At 31.6% G+C, this 18,922-nt stretch overlaps 2 protein-coding genes across 2 annotated transcripts in view; one reads left to right on the forward strand and one right to left on the reverse strand.

Moving 5' to 3' along the window:
- Nucleotides 1–18,922, reverse strand: part of LOC131850497 (angiotensin-converting enzyme) — a 42,157-nt gene that overhangs the window by 1,792 nt on the left and 21,443 nt on the right. The window contains exons 4-8 of the mRNA XM_059200730.1: nt 18,066–18,148; nt 17,286–17,492; nt 16,663–16,832; nt 16,012–16,136; nt 3,483–3,726 (exon numbers count right to left, since the gene is read on the reverse strand). Coding sequence (XP_059056713.1) covers nt 3,483–3,726; nt 16,012–16,136; nt 16,663–16,832; nt 17,286–17,492; nt 18,066–18,148 — 829 coding nt within the window. The remainder of the gene's footprint in view (nt 1–3,482; nt 3,727–16,011; nt 16,137–16,662; nt 16,833–17,285; nt 17,493–18,065; nt 18,149–18,922) is intronic.
- Nucleotides 11,767–15,303, forward strand: LOC131850542 (uncharacterized). The gene is made up of 3 exons (XM_059200794.1): nt 11,767–11,833; nt 13,619–13,780; nt 15,086–15,303. The coding sequence occupies exons 1-3, from the start codon at nt 11,767–11,769 to the stop codon at nt 15,301–15,303; spliced, it is 447 nt and encodes a 148-aa protein (XP_059056777.1).

Genomic DNA, 18,922 nt, shown 5'->3' on the forward strand with positions numbered 1-18,922 from the left:
GAAAGAAGAATGCGTAAAATCAATAATGAAAGACGCACGTCATAAATTAGAGAAATTATACATACATATGATACTATGAATGTTGTAGTAAATTTTATTTTTACATTTCTATCAATTATCAAATATATTTAAGTACACTTTTATTAGAATCGCATTTAGATGTAAGAATTCCATATACCTTATGTAATCTGCTTCCGCTTATGACTTATACCATTCACTTTTGTTTTTGTTTTCGCATGAGAATTGAACCCGTTACAGTCAAGGCCGACAGACGACCGCAATTCCATCACTTTTCTACAACAGATCTAGTTCAACCATCTCATTCTTTTGACATTTATGTCAGTTTTACAATTGTGTATTGACATTTAAATTTCTTGATGACTTTTGGAAAGTTTTTACAAATCATTGTAATGGAACTAATAAGTATTAGTTACACAACTAGACACAGTTGCATGTATGTGTGTAAAATTACAGAAACTAACTTTTTTAAAGTTGGTCGGACATAAAATGGATTGTCACGGCTTATAACTTGGAATCCGACGCTAGGTATAAGGTAAAGCTAAAGGGGAATAGCTCAGATAGGATGCTGAGGTTAAAGTACCTAACTTAAAAAATAATATAAAATTTAAAAACTTTTATTTCATGTAAAAATCTAATGAATGAATTGTAATAAAATAAAATGATTTGTATATAAGTGTAAGCAATAAACTGTTGCATACGTCTCTTATTCTGTAATTTTATTCCCTGTTCTAATTCTACAACCTAAACACAGCTTACAAGTATAGCAGTTAAAATAAGAGAGCCTGAGGTTTCCACGGAGACCACTTTTTATCTGTTTTTACAAACTTCTGTAACTTTGACTTGCAGTAAACTTATCCCTTCAACAGTTAGCTTTCAAAATGACATACAACTACGGTTTTGTTTTTTCATTCAACTTTTAAAAATTATATAGTAGCTGTAAAAATTTTATATTATCTTTAGAAGGGCAATGGTGTCTGAAACACCAACTTGGCCTAGTTTAGATACTACTACACTGACTTGGTATCATATGGAAATAGATTTAGGATCTTATTTAAGTACATTTTGTAACTATTTTTTGCACAATATACTTATTATTATTATCACCTGTAAGACCAATTATAAGACTTCTCAAGGATGGGGCTATAGTCTCCGAGACCAATAATTGGCTTCATAGAGGTTAAGTTAATGTTCATCATATTTTTTTTTATTTTATTTTGGCACATAACTGTCAATACATATACAAGTAATATAATATAACAATATGTTGATAGAAAAGACCAAACAGTGCCGAAATTAAAATTTTTTATGATTTCACATCTGAACGGCAAATGAATCTATGTTGGTATTAATTATGCAACTAGATAACGTTGCATGTACTCGTATGTACAATTACAGCAACGAACTTTGACTTTCAGTCAACTTAATTGAGATGCTCATCATATGATTTCTTGTGAATGCCTTAATAAATAGTAAACGAATTATTAAGTTACTTCCGCTTGCATGAAATGTGACGGAAAGCATCGTTTAGCATTTTAGTCTGTGTCACGCATGCAATAGTGATATTTTTTTAAACGACTATAAAATACAGGAGGTTCCCATTTAGACAACATTTTCTTGTGTATTACCTTAAATTTTAATGTAGGTTCAACGATTTTCTTTACTCCATTTTTATTTGAAAGATGGTGTTTCTCAATTCTTACTAATATTAAAAACGCGAAAGTTTGTGAGTATGGAAGTATAGATGGATGGATAGATGGATGGATGGATGTTTTATATACACTTCTGTCACTGTGTACTACTATATTAAACATCTTACAAGCATTAGAATTGAATATAATATCGTATTCATCTTGTTATTCACTTCCTTTCTTATCATATCATCCTTCACACAGTCCATTCATCTCTTTTTCGGTCTTCCTCTGCCCTTATAACCATCCATATTCATATATAAATACTACAGTACTATAATTTGTTAGTCCTATTTTAAATATCACTTTAACCTAAGTATACATTGTTATCTGTAACCGCTCATTCTTCTGCTGAAGAACAAAAGGATTTTTAAATGTAACTCCAAAATTGCGTAAGGCTTTAGAAACAAGATTATTGTTACGTTAGTATTGTTTCATTGTATTTTATTTACTAAATCTATTTCTGGATAGTTTTTGACGATCTTTTCTTTATAATATATTTTTACAGATATATTTAGTTTTGATACAACAAGTTTTGTTGTAATCATTCCAGTATGTTTTTTTTAATAGATTTTATTGCAGATTGCTTTTTGCTAATAATATTCTCATAAAATCATAGACCCGTAAAATATTGAAAATATCAGCAGTTGACTTTCATAAGTGCAATTTATTATCACATATCCAAGGAATATGTTGCACGATATAATTGGACGTAGAACCCTCGAAAAAATGTTATTAAAAAAAATGTAATGTAATATAATTATTTCTATTCCTATACTAGGCAATTTTTTTCACAATTAATTCAAATGTCGTCATTAGTATTATAATATCTTTTCACTATATTTATTATGATTCCTGTAATATTATCTGGAGTTAATAAATATATGTCGTTAATTACGTCAAATGTTTTTTAATATTTACGAAAATTTAAGAGTTACGAAGTTCCAACTTTTACTATCTTTCCAGAACAACATAAAATCATACAATTTTACTTCTTATATTTTTACGTAGTGTGTTGAAACAGTTATTTTTTTAATTTAATTATTATTTAAAATTAGATATCTCTTACCATTTTTAAGTATAACTTTTTACCAATCGATAGACTATTTACATTTCTTTCTCGTATACTTTTATGAGCCACATAACGCCATGTAGTCGTGACGTAATATCCGCTCGTGCGTCCTAAGTAATTATCTGTTACTTGTGGGACAGCTAATTACGGAGTAGATCTTCATATTATCATAGATAAAAAAGGTAATCGTATTACGTAGCACGTAAATAACGTACTCTCTCTTTGTATAGATCGAGATAAATGAACTTTAGAACTGACATTAAATATAATCCTTCTAATAGATCCCCCGTCCAATTCAAACAGGTATCGAAATTACAGCCTGAGCCGAGACTAAAGTTGTATCCGTCAGGCGGGAGTTGGCCTTCAGCCGCTCCATAAGTCCTTCCGAGGGTTTGGACTTGTGTGCCATTTGCACTCGCCCCTATCTTTCGGTGAAGCTGTAAAGGCCAACTGCGGCGAACAGCATTAGAATAATCCGAAAACAAAACATTAAATATAATAGATATTGTTTAATGAATGAGCATGTAACGGGCAGGTTCGGAGTGATACCGAAAAGCTCAGAGTGAATTTAGGTGATATGGACATATTTTGCGAAAACCCGAAAACCACGTAGTGAAGAAATACCTTTCCATAGCTACAATGAAAAGACAGCATAGACATTGTCCTAAAACACTATCAGTGAATTAAAAAAAAATACCAACCTCAATCTCCACCAATGACAGTTATACTGTTCCTTCCTCACATCGCCCGTGAACACATCCCATCTCCACCTGTCCATGACCAATGCGAATGGTAGGAAGGCAAGCTTGTCCATAGCCTGAGTGAACAGATAGTTGGTATCGTGGGCTGTGTCATCAACAGAACGCTGCACCAGGCCCAGGGTTTGGAGATGGCGCGGTGATGACACCGAGAGAGCGATAGCCTCGCCAATCGCCTCATGGAAACCTGGGAAGAGTAACAGAAATGTAAACATCTATCTGTAAAAAAAATTGCCTAATTTACCGTATAACTAGGCTCTATCAATATAACTATCTAAAATAGGTATAACAGCATCATTTCAGAACAGCTAATCCTTCCTTGCTATGGTTTTCATTACTAAGGTTTCCATTAAAAAAATATGAAGTACTTTTACGTCTTTATTCTCAGACCTACTGAAAATATGCACAAAATCTCATAAGAATCTGTCGAACCATTTCAGAATAGTATTGTTACAAAAACTGTGACACGAAAATTTTATTTAGAGTATTGTAACTTCTAGGCTATTTATTAAATATAAATAAAGAATAAAGGGTTGAAAGGGTAATGAAAAATTGGAGATATTTTCATGTTTAAAGATATAGGTTTGAAATTTATTTTTTAGACTGTTGATGAAATATGAATAAATATGACATTGAAAGTTTGTAAAACTCTAACCGTTAAGGGGTTAAAAGAAAACAAGGGATTAAAGTTTGTACGGAGAATCGTCGTTTTTAAAGCTAGAACTATGAAACTTTTTCATTCCCCTAATATTATTTCTTTATTTGGTCGAGATTACTATAACACGCGGACGAAGTCGCGGGCACAGCTAGTAGTAGTTTAAAAACGTGGTACGAAATTCGACACTATTACAAACATCCAGGTCAGTCAGGTCAGATCAACGTAATCACAATAAAAACTGTACACAATTACTTGCAAATTTCTGAAATACATATGAAATTTGCAAAATTCTCAAAACATAATATCTTTTTTATACAAATAGATATATAAGTGTATGCTCATCACATAATAACAAACATGCTCGGCTTAACATTAGGTATCTGAAATATAACAAAACAAGTATGCATTGTTTAGAGCTATGCTCTAATTACGAGTTCTGCAAATAAATTTTTATCATTCTATTGTTCAACTGTTTTTAGTTTATGTTATTACATTCAAACTACATAATCGAGCCGGTTTCAATTTATTTTACAAGAAACACTAAAAACTATATGCTTTTATTTAGAACTATTCGTAATATTTTAATTTTTTTTTAATTTATTTAGGACTAACAAACAGTAATACAATATTATATATATATATATATATATATATATATATATATATATATATATATATCTCAATCACAGTTTACGTAAGACAATAATTATATAATCATGCCAATTTATTTAGAGTAATATCCGTCATACTCGTGAACGAGTGCTGCTCGTGAATCAGTCCCTGCAGGACTGATCTGCTCTAATCTGTACGACCAATTTACTCCTAATTTGTTACTCAACCAGTTGGTTGTATATTTAATATTGTCATATTCGTTTTTGTTAAATTCATTAATTTAAAATTTATTAAATTAATGAATTTAACGAATTAAAAAAACGTGTATTTTATTACATTAGGTTTAATTTGAATCAAATGAAATAAAAATATCATTTATTCATATAAGAAATTTTAGCCGCTTATGAACGTCAATTTTTTTTTATTTAAATGTTTTCCCTGTCGTCCAGAAAGATACATAATATAATGTGGGTTATACAATTTATCTATGAACTATTGCAGTCTTTATCTGAACGTGAAACAATTCATTGAACTCCCAGATACGTAAACACGACCGCGGAGAAAGTGCTTACGGAAATGAACCTGGTACCGATTGATACTAAACAGAACAAAGTATAATAAAGTCTAACATAAGACTCTATATAATAAAATCGTTATATCATAACGGGGTGAAAGCAACCTTTTTGTGTGTTAAGTTTTACATAAATAAGGACTAATTGAAATGGTTCCAAAACCATTCATTCATTCCATTTGAAAATTTTGGCAAAATTAATTAACTATTCACATAAGTAATTAATTCTGTCAAAATTTTATAACCAATCAAATAACAGATGTTTTATTTATTCTTGTTATTTAATTACCATCAATAGACTTACAATAACAATAAATATACATGCATACGAAGTCGTAGATATCTATATATATATATATAGCTATGTTAACCAACGGATTCCGTCATCCGAAAGAAATTATAAAGAGTGGCGCAATTTCGATTGTAATTCGATGTTACTTATTAAGAACCATCTCCGATCTCTCATCCAATTCAAACGGGGATCGAAACGAGGTTCGAATTACCAGCGGTGCCCTCAGACTGAAGTCGTAGTCAGGTAGGAGTTCGCCTACAGCCGCGTATCTCTATCATTCAGCGAAGTTTTAAAAGCCAGCTGCGGCCAACAACATTAACCAAAATCAGTAGAATATCCTTCCTATACATAAGGTCATTAATGAAATACTAGACCAATACACGTAATATCGACCTTCGAAGTTACGTGTCAATTCTTCAAAAGAATTCATTGGCTACATTATTTTTTTATTTAAAAATTGTACTAAAGATTACGGTCGAGTGGAGCTCAGAATAACTGAACTTGACCTGCTTGTATGAACCACGCGAACCGCATAAAAAGTAAAGTGATAAAAACAGATATAGTAAGACTAGATGCGACAGCTTGGATGTAGGTACATGGATGCAAGGAGATGTTAGTAATGCGGACTAGAACAATACTGCTAGTAATGTTAGATCTACCTCCACACGGTTCCCACTGGAAACATCTTTCTCATTTTATCATCAATCGCTGGAACCGCCAGCGTATACAATTAGGGAAGGTGGCTGAACAATTACAAGGTGATCCATTAAAAAAATACAAACTTAGATGTTAGTTAAATAAGATTATTGAAATTCAATATCACTTTTAACTCTCTCAACGCTAGTTATATAGTATATCAGCCATTTCAAAAAGACCCAGCTAGCAAAGACCCAATTTCAAAAATAATTTCTATAAGGACAAATGCAGATAGATTTATTTTTGCATTTGTTGTGTATTTGTCTGTCATTTCGCATCGACGTCCGTAGATATGGTCATTGAAAATAAATAAAAACATCAAAATTATAAATTAACTCGTAATTATATATTTTTACAATCATTTTAATACAATCAGCGATGTAACAATAATGTGAAGAATGAAAAACAAAAGACGATCTTACTCTCGAGAACACACAGAGTTCTTTGTTTGAAAATTATAAAATAAGTTTTTAAAACTGTTTAATAGTATGTCTCGTGCTACAAACTCCAATATTGTAATGAATTTACCCGTGATCATGCTGAAATATCGGAAACATCGGCTTCAAAAAAATAAAACTTAAAATTTATTTGAACTTTTAATTGAATTAAAAATAAAACTTGATAAAATCCTGTGATTTTTACTAATTATACGTATCTAATATTGAATTTGTAAAAAATAAATACCGATTAAGAAAATATGTTTCTTTAATAATATAAAATGTATGTGTCTTGTCTCTTCCAGTCACACATACACACACTATCTCACGTCATGAATAGTGCTTGAGATGCGCGTGAATTGCGTAACGACACTGTAATCATTTATGAATTAATTTCCGTACATTTTCTATACTACACTCGATCAATTAGAGTGAGATATATTTTCAATTATTACTTATTTCTATTAATGGCTTAAAGCTTATGGTTTTAAAAATAATTATATAAACTGAACATTTATTGTATGAAAGGCTCATATTTTAATACTATTCAGTCAGTTTCGTCTTTTAAACATCATTTTAAAAATATTTACTCAAAGTACAAAAATCTTAAACGTGGCAGATAAATATAGTAGATAAATATATACACATATATATTGATTAAATAAATAAATATGTTACTTATATTATATTCAAGCTATATTATATTACACAAAAGTCTTTCAATCATTTCAATTTTACGAAATGTTATCCTTATATATTTTTCTTCTATTTATCACACATACTTATTATTCATCCATTTAACTGATTCTTCATTTTACATATTTAAATTCATCATGAATGCTATTTCTTTTTTTCAAATAGCTCCACTGAAAATCAGCGCTGTAGTGACACGCTGCGACACCAGCTGAGTGGAAGCCTTTTCAGCACAGCGAAATATTAGTTTTTATGTTTTCTTTTTTACTCTGTACTCTTTTTTATGCTGAATAAATTTTATTTTTTTTAAACTATGGACTAACTCAATATAAGTACCTAGGTGTTATAAGTACATAAGTAATTACTTTGGGGCTAAAACCTGTAGCACTGCGACCTGCATTGATCTATTCAAGTAACTTAAATATAGGTATAATGTAAATATTATAAAAAAAGACGAATCTTCTTACAAAACACCTCGTTTTATTATCTTTAATTAATCTTATTACTTTTATGATAAAAGTTTCATTCAAATTCAAAGTCAATCAATTATTCATCGCTTTTAGAAGTATAGTAACGAACCTCGTAGAAAAAAAATCATAATGTTCAAACTTCTAATACGAAATAATTATGATAGAATTTTGATCATTGGGAGACTACTTGTATTATTAAATTTAAAATAAAAAATCATTTATTTTAAATTTTAAAAATTTTTACCGTTGTTTGAACGTTAAGTTTTTGTATTAATATTCTTTCATTTCATTCCCTAGTTCTCTTCTCCTTAGTTACCATCCATTTCAGTATACAGATTCAATTGTGAAGAACTGGCAAGAAATTCAAACAAATTTCTTTTTTCTTAAAGCCATTTACAATAATTCAAATTAATTCGCTTCTTAGTTAGTTCGCTTCATGATTTAAACTACTCAATCAATTTTAAAGCAGTTATCAGCATTAAAAACAGTGTTTAAGAGGTAAGTTTATATTTATAATATATGTATATTATACTACAAAAAAGCCGAAAAATTAATAGATTTGTAATGTAATCGTGTGGAGCCGGGACGGGTCGTTAGGTTTTTAAATATTAAAGGTGCACTCTAGTTTGTCGTGCGTATACGCAATTAAAACTGTATTATAATGGTTGCCCAACACGCACCATGTTCTATATTTCGCAAGATCGGAACGTACGCTGTTTTGGCTCTAATTATGTAAAATGAAGTGACTCTAGTTGAGATAATAGTTATTTAACTGTTACCTAACGCGTTTCTCGACTGCGCTAGAACGCGATCAGAATTTATAGCCTTCGTTACAGAGTAATGTACAATCAATATTCCTATACGGTATTTATACGATACTAGTTACTTGCCGCGGTTGCTTTTACTTTCTATTTTAATTTAAAAAATTTTTGTACATCATTGTAGGCTGGTTTTAGGCACCAGACCGAAAGGGTGTAGATTCGGATCCCACCACTATCACCATGTCAGATAATTTGCGAACTAATTTTATTTTAATTAGGTAATTCTATATTCTAAAGCAATACAACAAATGCAACATACCCACATAAAATTATATTATAAAATTATTACTACAATTATCTTAAAAAAAAAATTTATCATTAAAGTTCATAAGTGACATCGTTCCGTTGTGAAAATATAAGACAGACAGAAATACTATTCAATTTTTAATATAAAATATTCATTACATTCATAATATCACAATGTAAATATAAGAAATAAATTAAATGGTTATCTAAGGAAAGGAAAAGCGTAATTAAAAAAAAATATCATCGGCCGTCCCAGTTTCATACGAGTTCGAAGTTGGAAACAATTTTTTTTTTGCCTATGTTTTTATATGAGTGCGTAGTGATTTCTACATTGATTGTCATATGCCTAATCATTGTTAATTTAAATCTACTTAAAACAACATTTATTTAAAAGAACAACAAACAAGTTTCTTGTTCATTCTTCTTGTGATGAGTATGCATTCCGAATGAGTGGTAGAATAAAAAAAAAGTGACTATTCAAAATGCTTATATTAAGTTTATTTGAATAAAGATTATTTCTATTCTATTCTATAATAACTATATTGTTTTACATATATGACATAAGTCAATACAATATTTTTCGACTATACCGGTGCCCTTTGTTTGCTCGTCTCGTCTTCGATCTCTGTCCTTTGCATCAAATCCATTATTTTAACTCAAGTGACTATTCCTGAAGGGACTACCATCCAGTTCGGCTAGGATAGAATTCTTAAACCTATACTCTACACTTTAGTATACTTGGATTAAAGTTGAAACTTTAATCCAAGTATATATTCATGATTAAAGTATATAGAGCAAGGGTGGCCAGCAGGTCGATCGCGAATGTTAGTCCAGTAAATCGTGGCAATGGAAAAATATAGTATAGAATAGAATAGAATAGAATAGAATAGAAAATCATTTATTCAAATAAACTTAATTTAAGCATTTTTCAATCTACCACTCATTCGGAAAGCTGTCACATCACAAGAAGAACGAGCAAGAAACTTGTGTATTACTCTTTTAAATAATCCTTGTAAGTTCACATTACATAATTCGAAACGTGTGAATACAAATTACCAACCAATTTATTAGGTTTATATATAAGTACACAATAAGATTAAATCAGTCTTAATAATAAGAGCAGACCAGTCCCTACAAGCAGCACTCGTTCATGAGTATGACGGATGAGCCAGCCATCACTGCGCTCGACCATATTTTAGGGAGCCCAATAACCCGGCCCATCACGCCGTCACATGTCTGGACATTTTAGTGAGCATGATTACTCATGAATACGTAGACAAGACTGCGCAACGTAAAAAAGGTTGGCAATTTCCAACTACAAACCTGATTAACTAAACTCAAACTAAACTAGTGGAAGATGCTCAGACGCAATACTCACACTAATATAAAAGTAAATAAGTACCGAGTTACTAAGAATAATTTTCACATTTATGTTTTTTCTCTTAATAAAATAAAAAAAATACTACATGATTGTGTACTGAACTATGCTTTATTTAAGACTAGCTTTTACCCGCGGTTTCGATCGCGTTAATTTATCTCCTTAGGGGTGGAATTTATCAAAATCCTTCCTTAGAGGATGCCTACGTCATAGTAGCTTTATGCATGCAAAGTCTCAGCCCGATCGATTTAAAATTGACAAAGTTTCATACAATCTTTCAACCCCTATTTTATCCCCTTGGGGGTAGAATTAATCAAAATCCTTTCTTAGCGGATGCCTACGTCATAACATGTACCTGCATGCCAAATTTCAGCCCGATCCGTCCAGTCGTTTGGGCTGTGCGTTGATAGATCACTATGTCAGTTATATATTTAGATTTGAATAAGTATGTAATTGGTAGATCGCACAGGGTTTCAATAGTACACAGGAGAACTTGGGTCTAATCAAGTTGGTCACCCCTGTTATAGAGTGTCCTTAGATAACAACTTGGTCTGATGTAAGATGAAATAATGTCACCTTACTTCCCATTCCGCGGCCGGTTCTAATGGAATTTCTAACTGGATTTGTACTTTTATTGATTGTCGAGTACATAGTCAGATAAGTGTTACAGCATCCACGCGTTTCTCTTAACAGTTCAAAACAAAATTAATATCCGTGTATGGCTGTTTGTTGATTTAAACTTCTAACTACGTAATGGATTTCGATATAATTTTCTGCCATATAGCTGTGCATTGGACTATCTCGATGTTCTAGCGTTTTAGCACTTACTTCCGACGGTTACGGGTTCGAATCCTTGCACACATTCATGAGCATGATTGTATTGGTCTGAGTATTTTATTATATTTTGTATCTATTCATATCTGTTATCTACTATCCATAATACAAAATCTGCTTAACTTCTGACTAGATAACGCTGTGTAAATTATTCTGAGATATTATTAAAAATATTAACTGACAATTGATATGAAAACAAAGATTTTTGTGTTTCTAAATACATATACTTAGAAAACAGCCAGACTGATACAAACAATCATACTCATGAATACAAGTTTGCAACGAACCGGAATCGAATCTAACACCAATAAAAGTAATGCGGTGTAATAGCTACATAAACCGCTAACCATCGAGGCCGTCAGATCAATAATGTAGTACGTTAAAGTTAACTATATACTGTAGTTTAACCGTACCTACCTCTTATATTGGTCATCCTTAACTTAATTACTGTACTATAGGCGCCTCGCATACCGAATCCAGTTCAGTGTCTTACAGTGTCCCAGTTATTCTACTATTACTATGTTTTCAATATCTAATACCGTTACAGTTACATTTATTTTAACTTTGAGTTGCAGTTTAAAATATGGTAAGTGAGTAGTTGTAAAAAAAATTATGGATTCATCATTGCCTTGCTTTCATCCCGTTACTTGAGGTAATATTCTCTCTTCTTCCACTAGTCCCTATCGACCTTCATATCTGAGCTTACTCTCCTTTTATATATATCATCTTTCATACAATCCATACATTCTATAATTCGTCGTCTTCTCCCTTTCCATCCATCCATGTTTATTTAAACACTTTTTTTAGAACATGGTCCTCGCTCCTCTGCAAATGTGGACTCATGAACCCATTACTAACAATGTAGCATTTCAGGTTGACCTCCACGCGGTTCCCCCTGGAAACCATCGTGATAAATTCCTGGGGAATTTGTCACGATGGGTTACCTGACCTGACCTCATGCTCATCTTATCATCCTCCACTGGTGCCCCACCAGAGTAAACCGTTAGCGCAGGCGGGGACACCATCCCATTATCATCCATAAAAAAAATAAAAAAAAATCATTCTGTTATCTCGCAATTTGACAGATTATTAGATTCTTAATTCTTAATTATCTTTTATCATATAAAAGAAAAGATAAGTTAAAATCTAGTCTAATTAGTACACATGAATCTCTTTTCGCCCTATGATTGAATGGTAGAAAATGCCTCGAGGTGTTAAGTCTGGTGGACGTGCTCCTTTATTTATGTATAAGCTGTGCCCGTGGTTTCATTCGCGTGAAGTTAGCCTATTTGTTATTTTGATGTTTAAGCTATATTGTTGTAAAGTTTCATTCCAGTAAGTAGTTTTTCATCCACACTCACTAACTACGTAAGATCACAAATATTAGCATTGTACATTGAAGTTTTTATACATTAATAAATAAATACATTATTAGTTTTTTATACCAAGATGGTGACAAAGAAGCATACGACCCATCTGATGGTTACATTTAAACTCTGTTAAAAATAATACGCTTTTTTGGTGTATGTTCCGTATTCATATGCATGTAGTAAAAAATGGTTATTTCAATATTACAAACAGACACTCCAATTTTATTTATATGTATAGATAAAGATTATTCTATATAAAACGTGTGCAATAGGTGAATTTGTTGATGGAGAAAATCATACATACAATGTTGTATAGTTTTCTTCATCAGAATTTTTTAGACAATATCCAAAACATATAGAAAAACGCGGCTGTGGACTATGTTTTAGAATAAGTGTATACTGTACTGATATAATTATATATATACTGTTCACTACACAATTTATTTATTTTATTTGTTAACACTTCAATCCACAGATACACAAATAAAGTTGAACATGGCAGATTTAGGATGTGCATGTTTCTTGATATACCGCAGTAAAAATAATAATTAAATTAAATTTATTCTTGATTTCTTCAAAGTTGCCCGTTTCTTAGCAATAACAATGCTAATTTTAAATGATAAAATTACTTGAATGACAAATGTGCATGACAATAGTAGTTCATGTACGGGATTTTCATTTAATGTTAGACATAGGTATCTGTTTAACTTTAAATAAAAATACATAAGTACATAAAGTAAATAAATCAGCTTATAAAAAAAGAAATTCAGTTAAGTTTCTTGCCAGTTCTTCTCAATTGAATCTGTGTACGGAACTGTTTGGTAGGAAAAAAATTTAATTAAAAAAAAATCGACGCTCATAAGCGACTAAAATGTCTTACATGATTTTTTGATATGATTTGATTTGAATGTGATGAATTATACTTTTTATTCCACAATCAATGTGTCTAGTAACTTAACACCTTGAGGCAAACATAAACTAACAATAAGCTTTGTTTTCAGCATCTTCAATTCTCTGCTACGATTGCAACAGTGCATTTGATCCTCGCTGCGGGGAGGAGTTTGATTCCTTCAGTTTGGGAATAGTCAACTGTTCTTTACGAGATCCTTTGGAGCACCTCCCTCCTATAGAACCTACGTTGTGCCGCTCAATCAAAATGGAAAGTAAGTTCTATACTGTAAGGTCTAAAATGAATTAGCATACAGTTATCAAAAGATTGCCTGATGAATCTAAATAATGACGAACCGGTATAAAAACTTCACACTCAGTTCTGCAAAATGAATACGCATACAGACATATACAAATATTCACACACATACATAGCAATACCATACACCTTTTTTCCCCATACCTCTTTATACACAAAAAATCAACATTCCTTTGTTTCAAGCTTAGCAACACACAAGATTCTCTATCGTTCTTCTTGTAAAGAGTTCCGAAATAAAAAAAATATGACTATCCAAAAGTGCTTGTATTAAATTTCTTTGAAATGATTATTTCTATTTCTAATACCTACATCGTAATTTTATTGCGTGGACTCACTCGGTCTTATTACAAAAAATCTGTTAAAACTCGGACGAAACGTGGTCTAAATGGTCGTGGTTTAAACCATTCCTAAAGTTAATACTTGGAATAAACCTAACATTATTACGAATCCAGATCTAACAGAGGACTACTTAGTACTACTGTTAAATCGTTCATTATGTATTCCATACAGAAATCAGTCACTCATGTCTGTCACCGTACAATTACGTTCCATTTTACCAGAAAACTGAAAAGATCAAAAATAATATTAGTTCAAAGAAAAATGTGTAAACTAAAAATAAATTTATTTCTATTCATCTATGTCTTCATTATAACTATTTCATTAATATATAATATTTATTAATGTACTATTAGGCTGAAAATCAGTTTTAAATTACAAGTAGGAGTCCTATACGGAGAAAAGGAACGGCGAGATATTTTTATTGGATCGTTCGAATGGTGACTATTTCAAAGTCAAATGAGTGAAAAAATAACAAATAACGTCTTTTATATATTTTTATTGTCGTAAAATTTGCTTTAAATATTTTTAGTTAATATATTTTTAATTTAGTTAAAATATTTTTCCAAAAACTACAACTTACAATAGAATTTTTAAAATGGAGTTTGTATTTTTGCATTTAGACCACTGTTAAACTAGGGGCATCGCAGGTCTAACTTTAGACCATAGACGAATCACGATTTAGAGATAAACTTCATTTTGTAATAAGGAATACATTGGTGAATGGTTTATTACTAGTGCTAAACCAGGTTTATCTTTTTGTAATAAGGCCGACTTAATCAATCAATTTTTATTCATGTCGCTCTATTACAGACTCTTATGATATATCTAATCTACCGTCAGTGCGGAATGCTTTCAAGATGAGAAGTGACAAGAAACTCAGCTCGTATTCTCTCTTAATATATCTTTTTTATGATAATTTCAGTTTACGGAAAAGTCCGCGTGGTACGGCAATGTGGCTACATAGCTGATGAAGATGCTGAGGAAAAGTCATGTCATAGACAAGCCAGTACGGGAGACGTTTTCGTCACTTACTGTTCGTGTACCACAGATCTCTGCAACTCAGCGCATTCAATTAATACTCAAAAGACATTAATACAAACAGCTATGTTATTCTTCATTAGCTTGTATATTGTTATTTAGTCTAGATTGATTAAAGAGTTTATTGTTTCTTAAGTTTTTATTTAAATTTGTGGTTGCTTAATAGTCAAAAATATACCATAATTAAAATACATTTTGGATATATTTCATATTCTTCATAGGCTATACAAATAATATTTATTATAGACAAACAATATAAATATATACATAATCATTTGACATATACGTGAGTGTTAAATAAATCGAAGTTATTAGCAACCTTAGGGAGTGCAGAAAAAAATTATTTAACTGAAAAAATACACTATATCAGTAATAATATTGATATAGTGTATTTTTTCAGTTAAATCATTTTTTTCTGCACTCGCTAAGGTTGGCTCACTCGTAGAGAATGCTAATAGCATTAAGACCACCTATTGTAAAATTCAATAAAGTTTAAATGAATGTATTTTTTGCATAATTAAAAAAAAATAGCTTTCTAGATAAGAAGCTCTATATAAACTATAAGTGTGAGAAATTTCATACTCTACCCGTGAAATTTCGTAAAAAGGGGTACAAAATTTGTACTACACGTGTTTAATATAGTGATTTATTAGAATTTAAGCAACTCACTTGACTGTGGTCTTTGTCGATTAATGTGCAATACTTCTCACTTTCTTAGTTTAGCAACTAATCGAACCCCCGACCGTCGCTATTAGTGTGTTCAACCGCTACACCACCGAGGTCGTAAATAAAATAAATAATTTCACTCACCAGGATTAGCCCCATCTCGGAACACCTTGGGTTGATTACTGTACGCCAGGAAATATTCAATATGTGCCATTTCATGATGCGCTGTCACCAAGTCCTTCATATCTACGTGGGTGCACATTTTGATACTGAAAATATGTTAAAAACATAAGTATATAATAATAATATTCCAGGACTATCCACATAGCGCCATCTAGTCTTAAGCTAAGCAAACATATTAGACAACTGACATAAATACTTAGATACATTTTTTTTGTGAATATGTACATACATAATATACATAGAAAAACCCAGACCGATACAGACAATCATATTCATGTATCAATACAATCATATTTGTGCCGTGCTAGGAATCGAACCCGCGACTATCGGAAGTATGTATAACATGTATGTATTTACGAAAAAAATATGTACCTATGTATTTGTATCAGTTATATAGTACCCATAACACAAGCTTTAGCTAGCTTAACTTGGAACTAGATGGCGCTGTGTGAATTGTCCTGATAATGTTATTATTACTCAAAATGTCATACTACATATAAGTTAACATTTATTTTTCTCAGAACGTCGACACTAGACAATATCTCTGACTACTCCACATAACATTATAGTTGTGAAGATTGTCATGTATGTACATATAAAACGTGAACTAACCGATAATCGTGCCGGTTGCAAAAGTCCCAAGCTGATGGCTGACAGTGGATGTGCCTATCTTGGGGTTGGTCGAACACGCTCAGCGCCCAAAAGTCAGGTGGCATGGCAGACATGTTCATGGATACAAAGAACTCCTCGGCCAGTTGGAAGACGGTCAGTGGAGTGTAGCCCTGGAAATAAAGTCAATGAAAAGGTAAGTTAAATATAAGAACCTCTGATACCCATTACATGTAGTTTTTTTTTATGTAATTGTAACTCCAAGCTGATGGCATACCTGATGATAACCGTCTAACTACAATAAAACGCAATAGTATTATTATTATTATTATCTTTCTCACCATCACCACTGTACTAATTTTTATTAAATTATGACGGTGGCAAACTGGCGCATGACCTAGCTGATGGTAAACGTTTAAACGTTATCGTTTAACATTAAGTGTTAATTTCACTTGTTGTTTTCCACGATAAAGGCAAATCCTACTTTGGTACCTTAGATTAAGTTTTCCTATAAATAAAGTCATTCTTATTCTAAAGTAAAACGTCCAATAATACGCGTGCTATAATTTAGTGGAGTCTACACTAAATGGCGCTGTGTAATATACTCGTTTTATTATTCAAGTTACCTGTTGTATCATCTCCGGTGTAACATCGACCAGGGTTTTCCCAGGGTACGGCAAGGTGAATGGCACAATGCCCGACCAGCTCTGTCCCCACATGTCTCCGAGAATGTGGGCGGGTATTGGTGCAGAACGAGATATTCTTTCAGGGCCGTATGCTTCCCTGAGCCGCCGGCGGACGTACGCATGAAGGAGGTCGTATAGTGGCTTTACCTGAAAATGAAAATATTAACATAAAAAATATCTGTATGTAGCTGTGTCCTAGACATTCTATTTAAATTATAATCTGTATACTAAATTTCATTGAACCCCGCCTGGGAAAGCGGGCTAAGAAAATTTCCTTACCCGTACAAATAATGACGACATTCAAAAGGAATATTAATTATTATTATTTTTGTTTATAAAATGCTTTTATTGTTATTAACAATGTAGAAGAAATATTGATTTACTATTAATGAAAATGCATTTGATAGCTTAGTCAAACTCTTCAAGTATTAAACACCAACCTATGAGCAACGACATCGTGGTGGACCGAAGCAAAAGAGACTCAAGGATTTGGATTAATTTGTTAGCAAAAGATGGCCAAACTCAGGATAAAAAGATTTGAATTGGGCGACCTTAGAACTGAAAATAATATTCACCGTATGTATGATAAATTAAACTATTAAGACACCAAGATGTTAACGGTTCACGGTTAAATAAACAAACGTACTAAAATTATAAATATACTCATTTCTATATATACCTACATAATAAGAAAAACTATTACGGAGTAAGATTCATTACCTGTTCCCAAACTTCTTCAACTTCTTGTCTCAAATTACCAGATTCATAAGGGAACATCCAGTAGGCGGAAGCGTCAGTGAAATCTGGAAAAATAAGAAACGCCTGTTAGAAATATGATAGCAATAACACTAACTTACCTCACATAACTCAAACCAGTTTAGGAGCTATCAAGTCATTTGAAATATTAACAAGAACATCGTATTATATTTAGTTAATGATGACCCGATCCTTGCTTTACACAAGTATATTTATTTATTTATTTTCGGAAAACCATGGCTATTTACAAACATAATTATAAACTTAATTAAATCAGAACGCTGTGGAACCTTAAGTATATAATTATAATGAATAGAGTTAAGTTTGTAAATGTAACCGCAAAATACTTCGACGGATTCAAATCTAGCTTGTTAGTGACATAGTAGTTGTCTAGCCTTTGTAAATCAGACTAGACTAGAACAGACAGACAGAGCTGCAGCATCAGATATATTGATATTTTTTAAAAAAAATTCATGTCATCTGCAAAACACAGAAGAAATTATTGATGTCATTGACGAAAATAATAAACAATAAAGTACCCATATATATAGTATTATACATATAAAATTTCCAGAAAATATCTCTTAATGATAATGAAAACAGTATCGACCTGTTATTTGGTACACAGCTTCTACAGAAGCGTAGAGAGAATCAAATGGACGAAACAATAACTTTGTTTAATTTTAGTTCAAAATGGTATTTATTTATGAATTTGGACTACCAAACAAATGACTGCTTACTTGATGGTAAGGGGTACCCTTCAACTATATACATCACGTTATCACGTGACAGCCGTGATATTACCATATCAGAGTACTGAC

This window comes from Achroia grisella, unplaced genomic scaffold, assembly GCF_030625045.1.
Source record: "Achroia grisella isolate CSIRO2021 unplaced genomic scaffold, CSIRO_AGI_Agris_v1 utg770, whole genome shotgun sequence".
Lineage (NCBI taxonomy): Eukaryota > Metazoa > Arthropoda > Insecta > Lepidoptera > Pyralidae > Achroia > Achroia grisella.

Excerpts from the sequence above, each read along its gene's own strand:
- LOC131850542 (XM_059200794.1), top strand. The coding sequence starts at position 11,767 with ATGTTTTCAATATCTAATACCGTTACAGTTACATTTATTTTAACTTTG. Across the intron at positions 11,834-13,618 it reads GAGTTGCAGTTTAAAATATG|CATCTTCAATTCTCTGCTAC; the intron begins GTAAGTGAGTAG and ends CTTTGTTTTCAG. Across the intron at positions 13,781-15,085 it reads CCGCTCAATCAAAATGGAAA|TTTACGGAAAAGTCCGCGTG; the intron begins GTAAGTTCTATA and ends TGATAATTTCAG.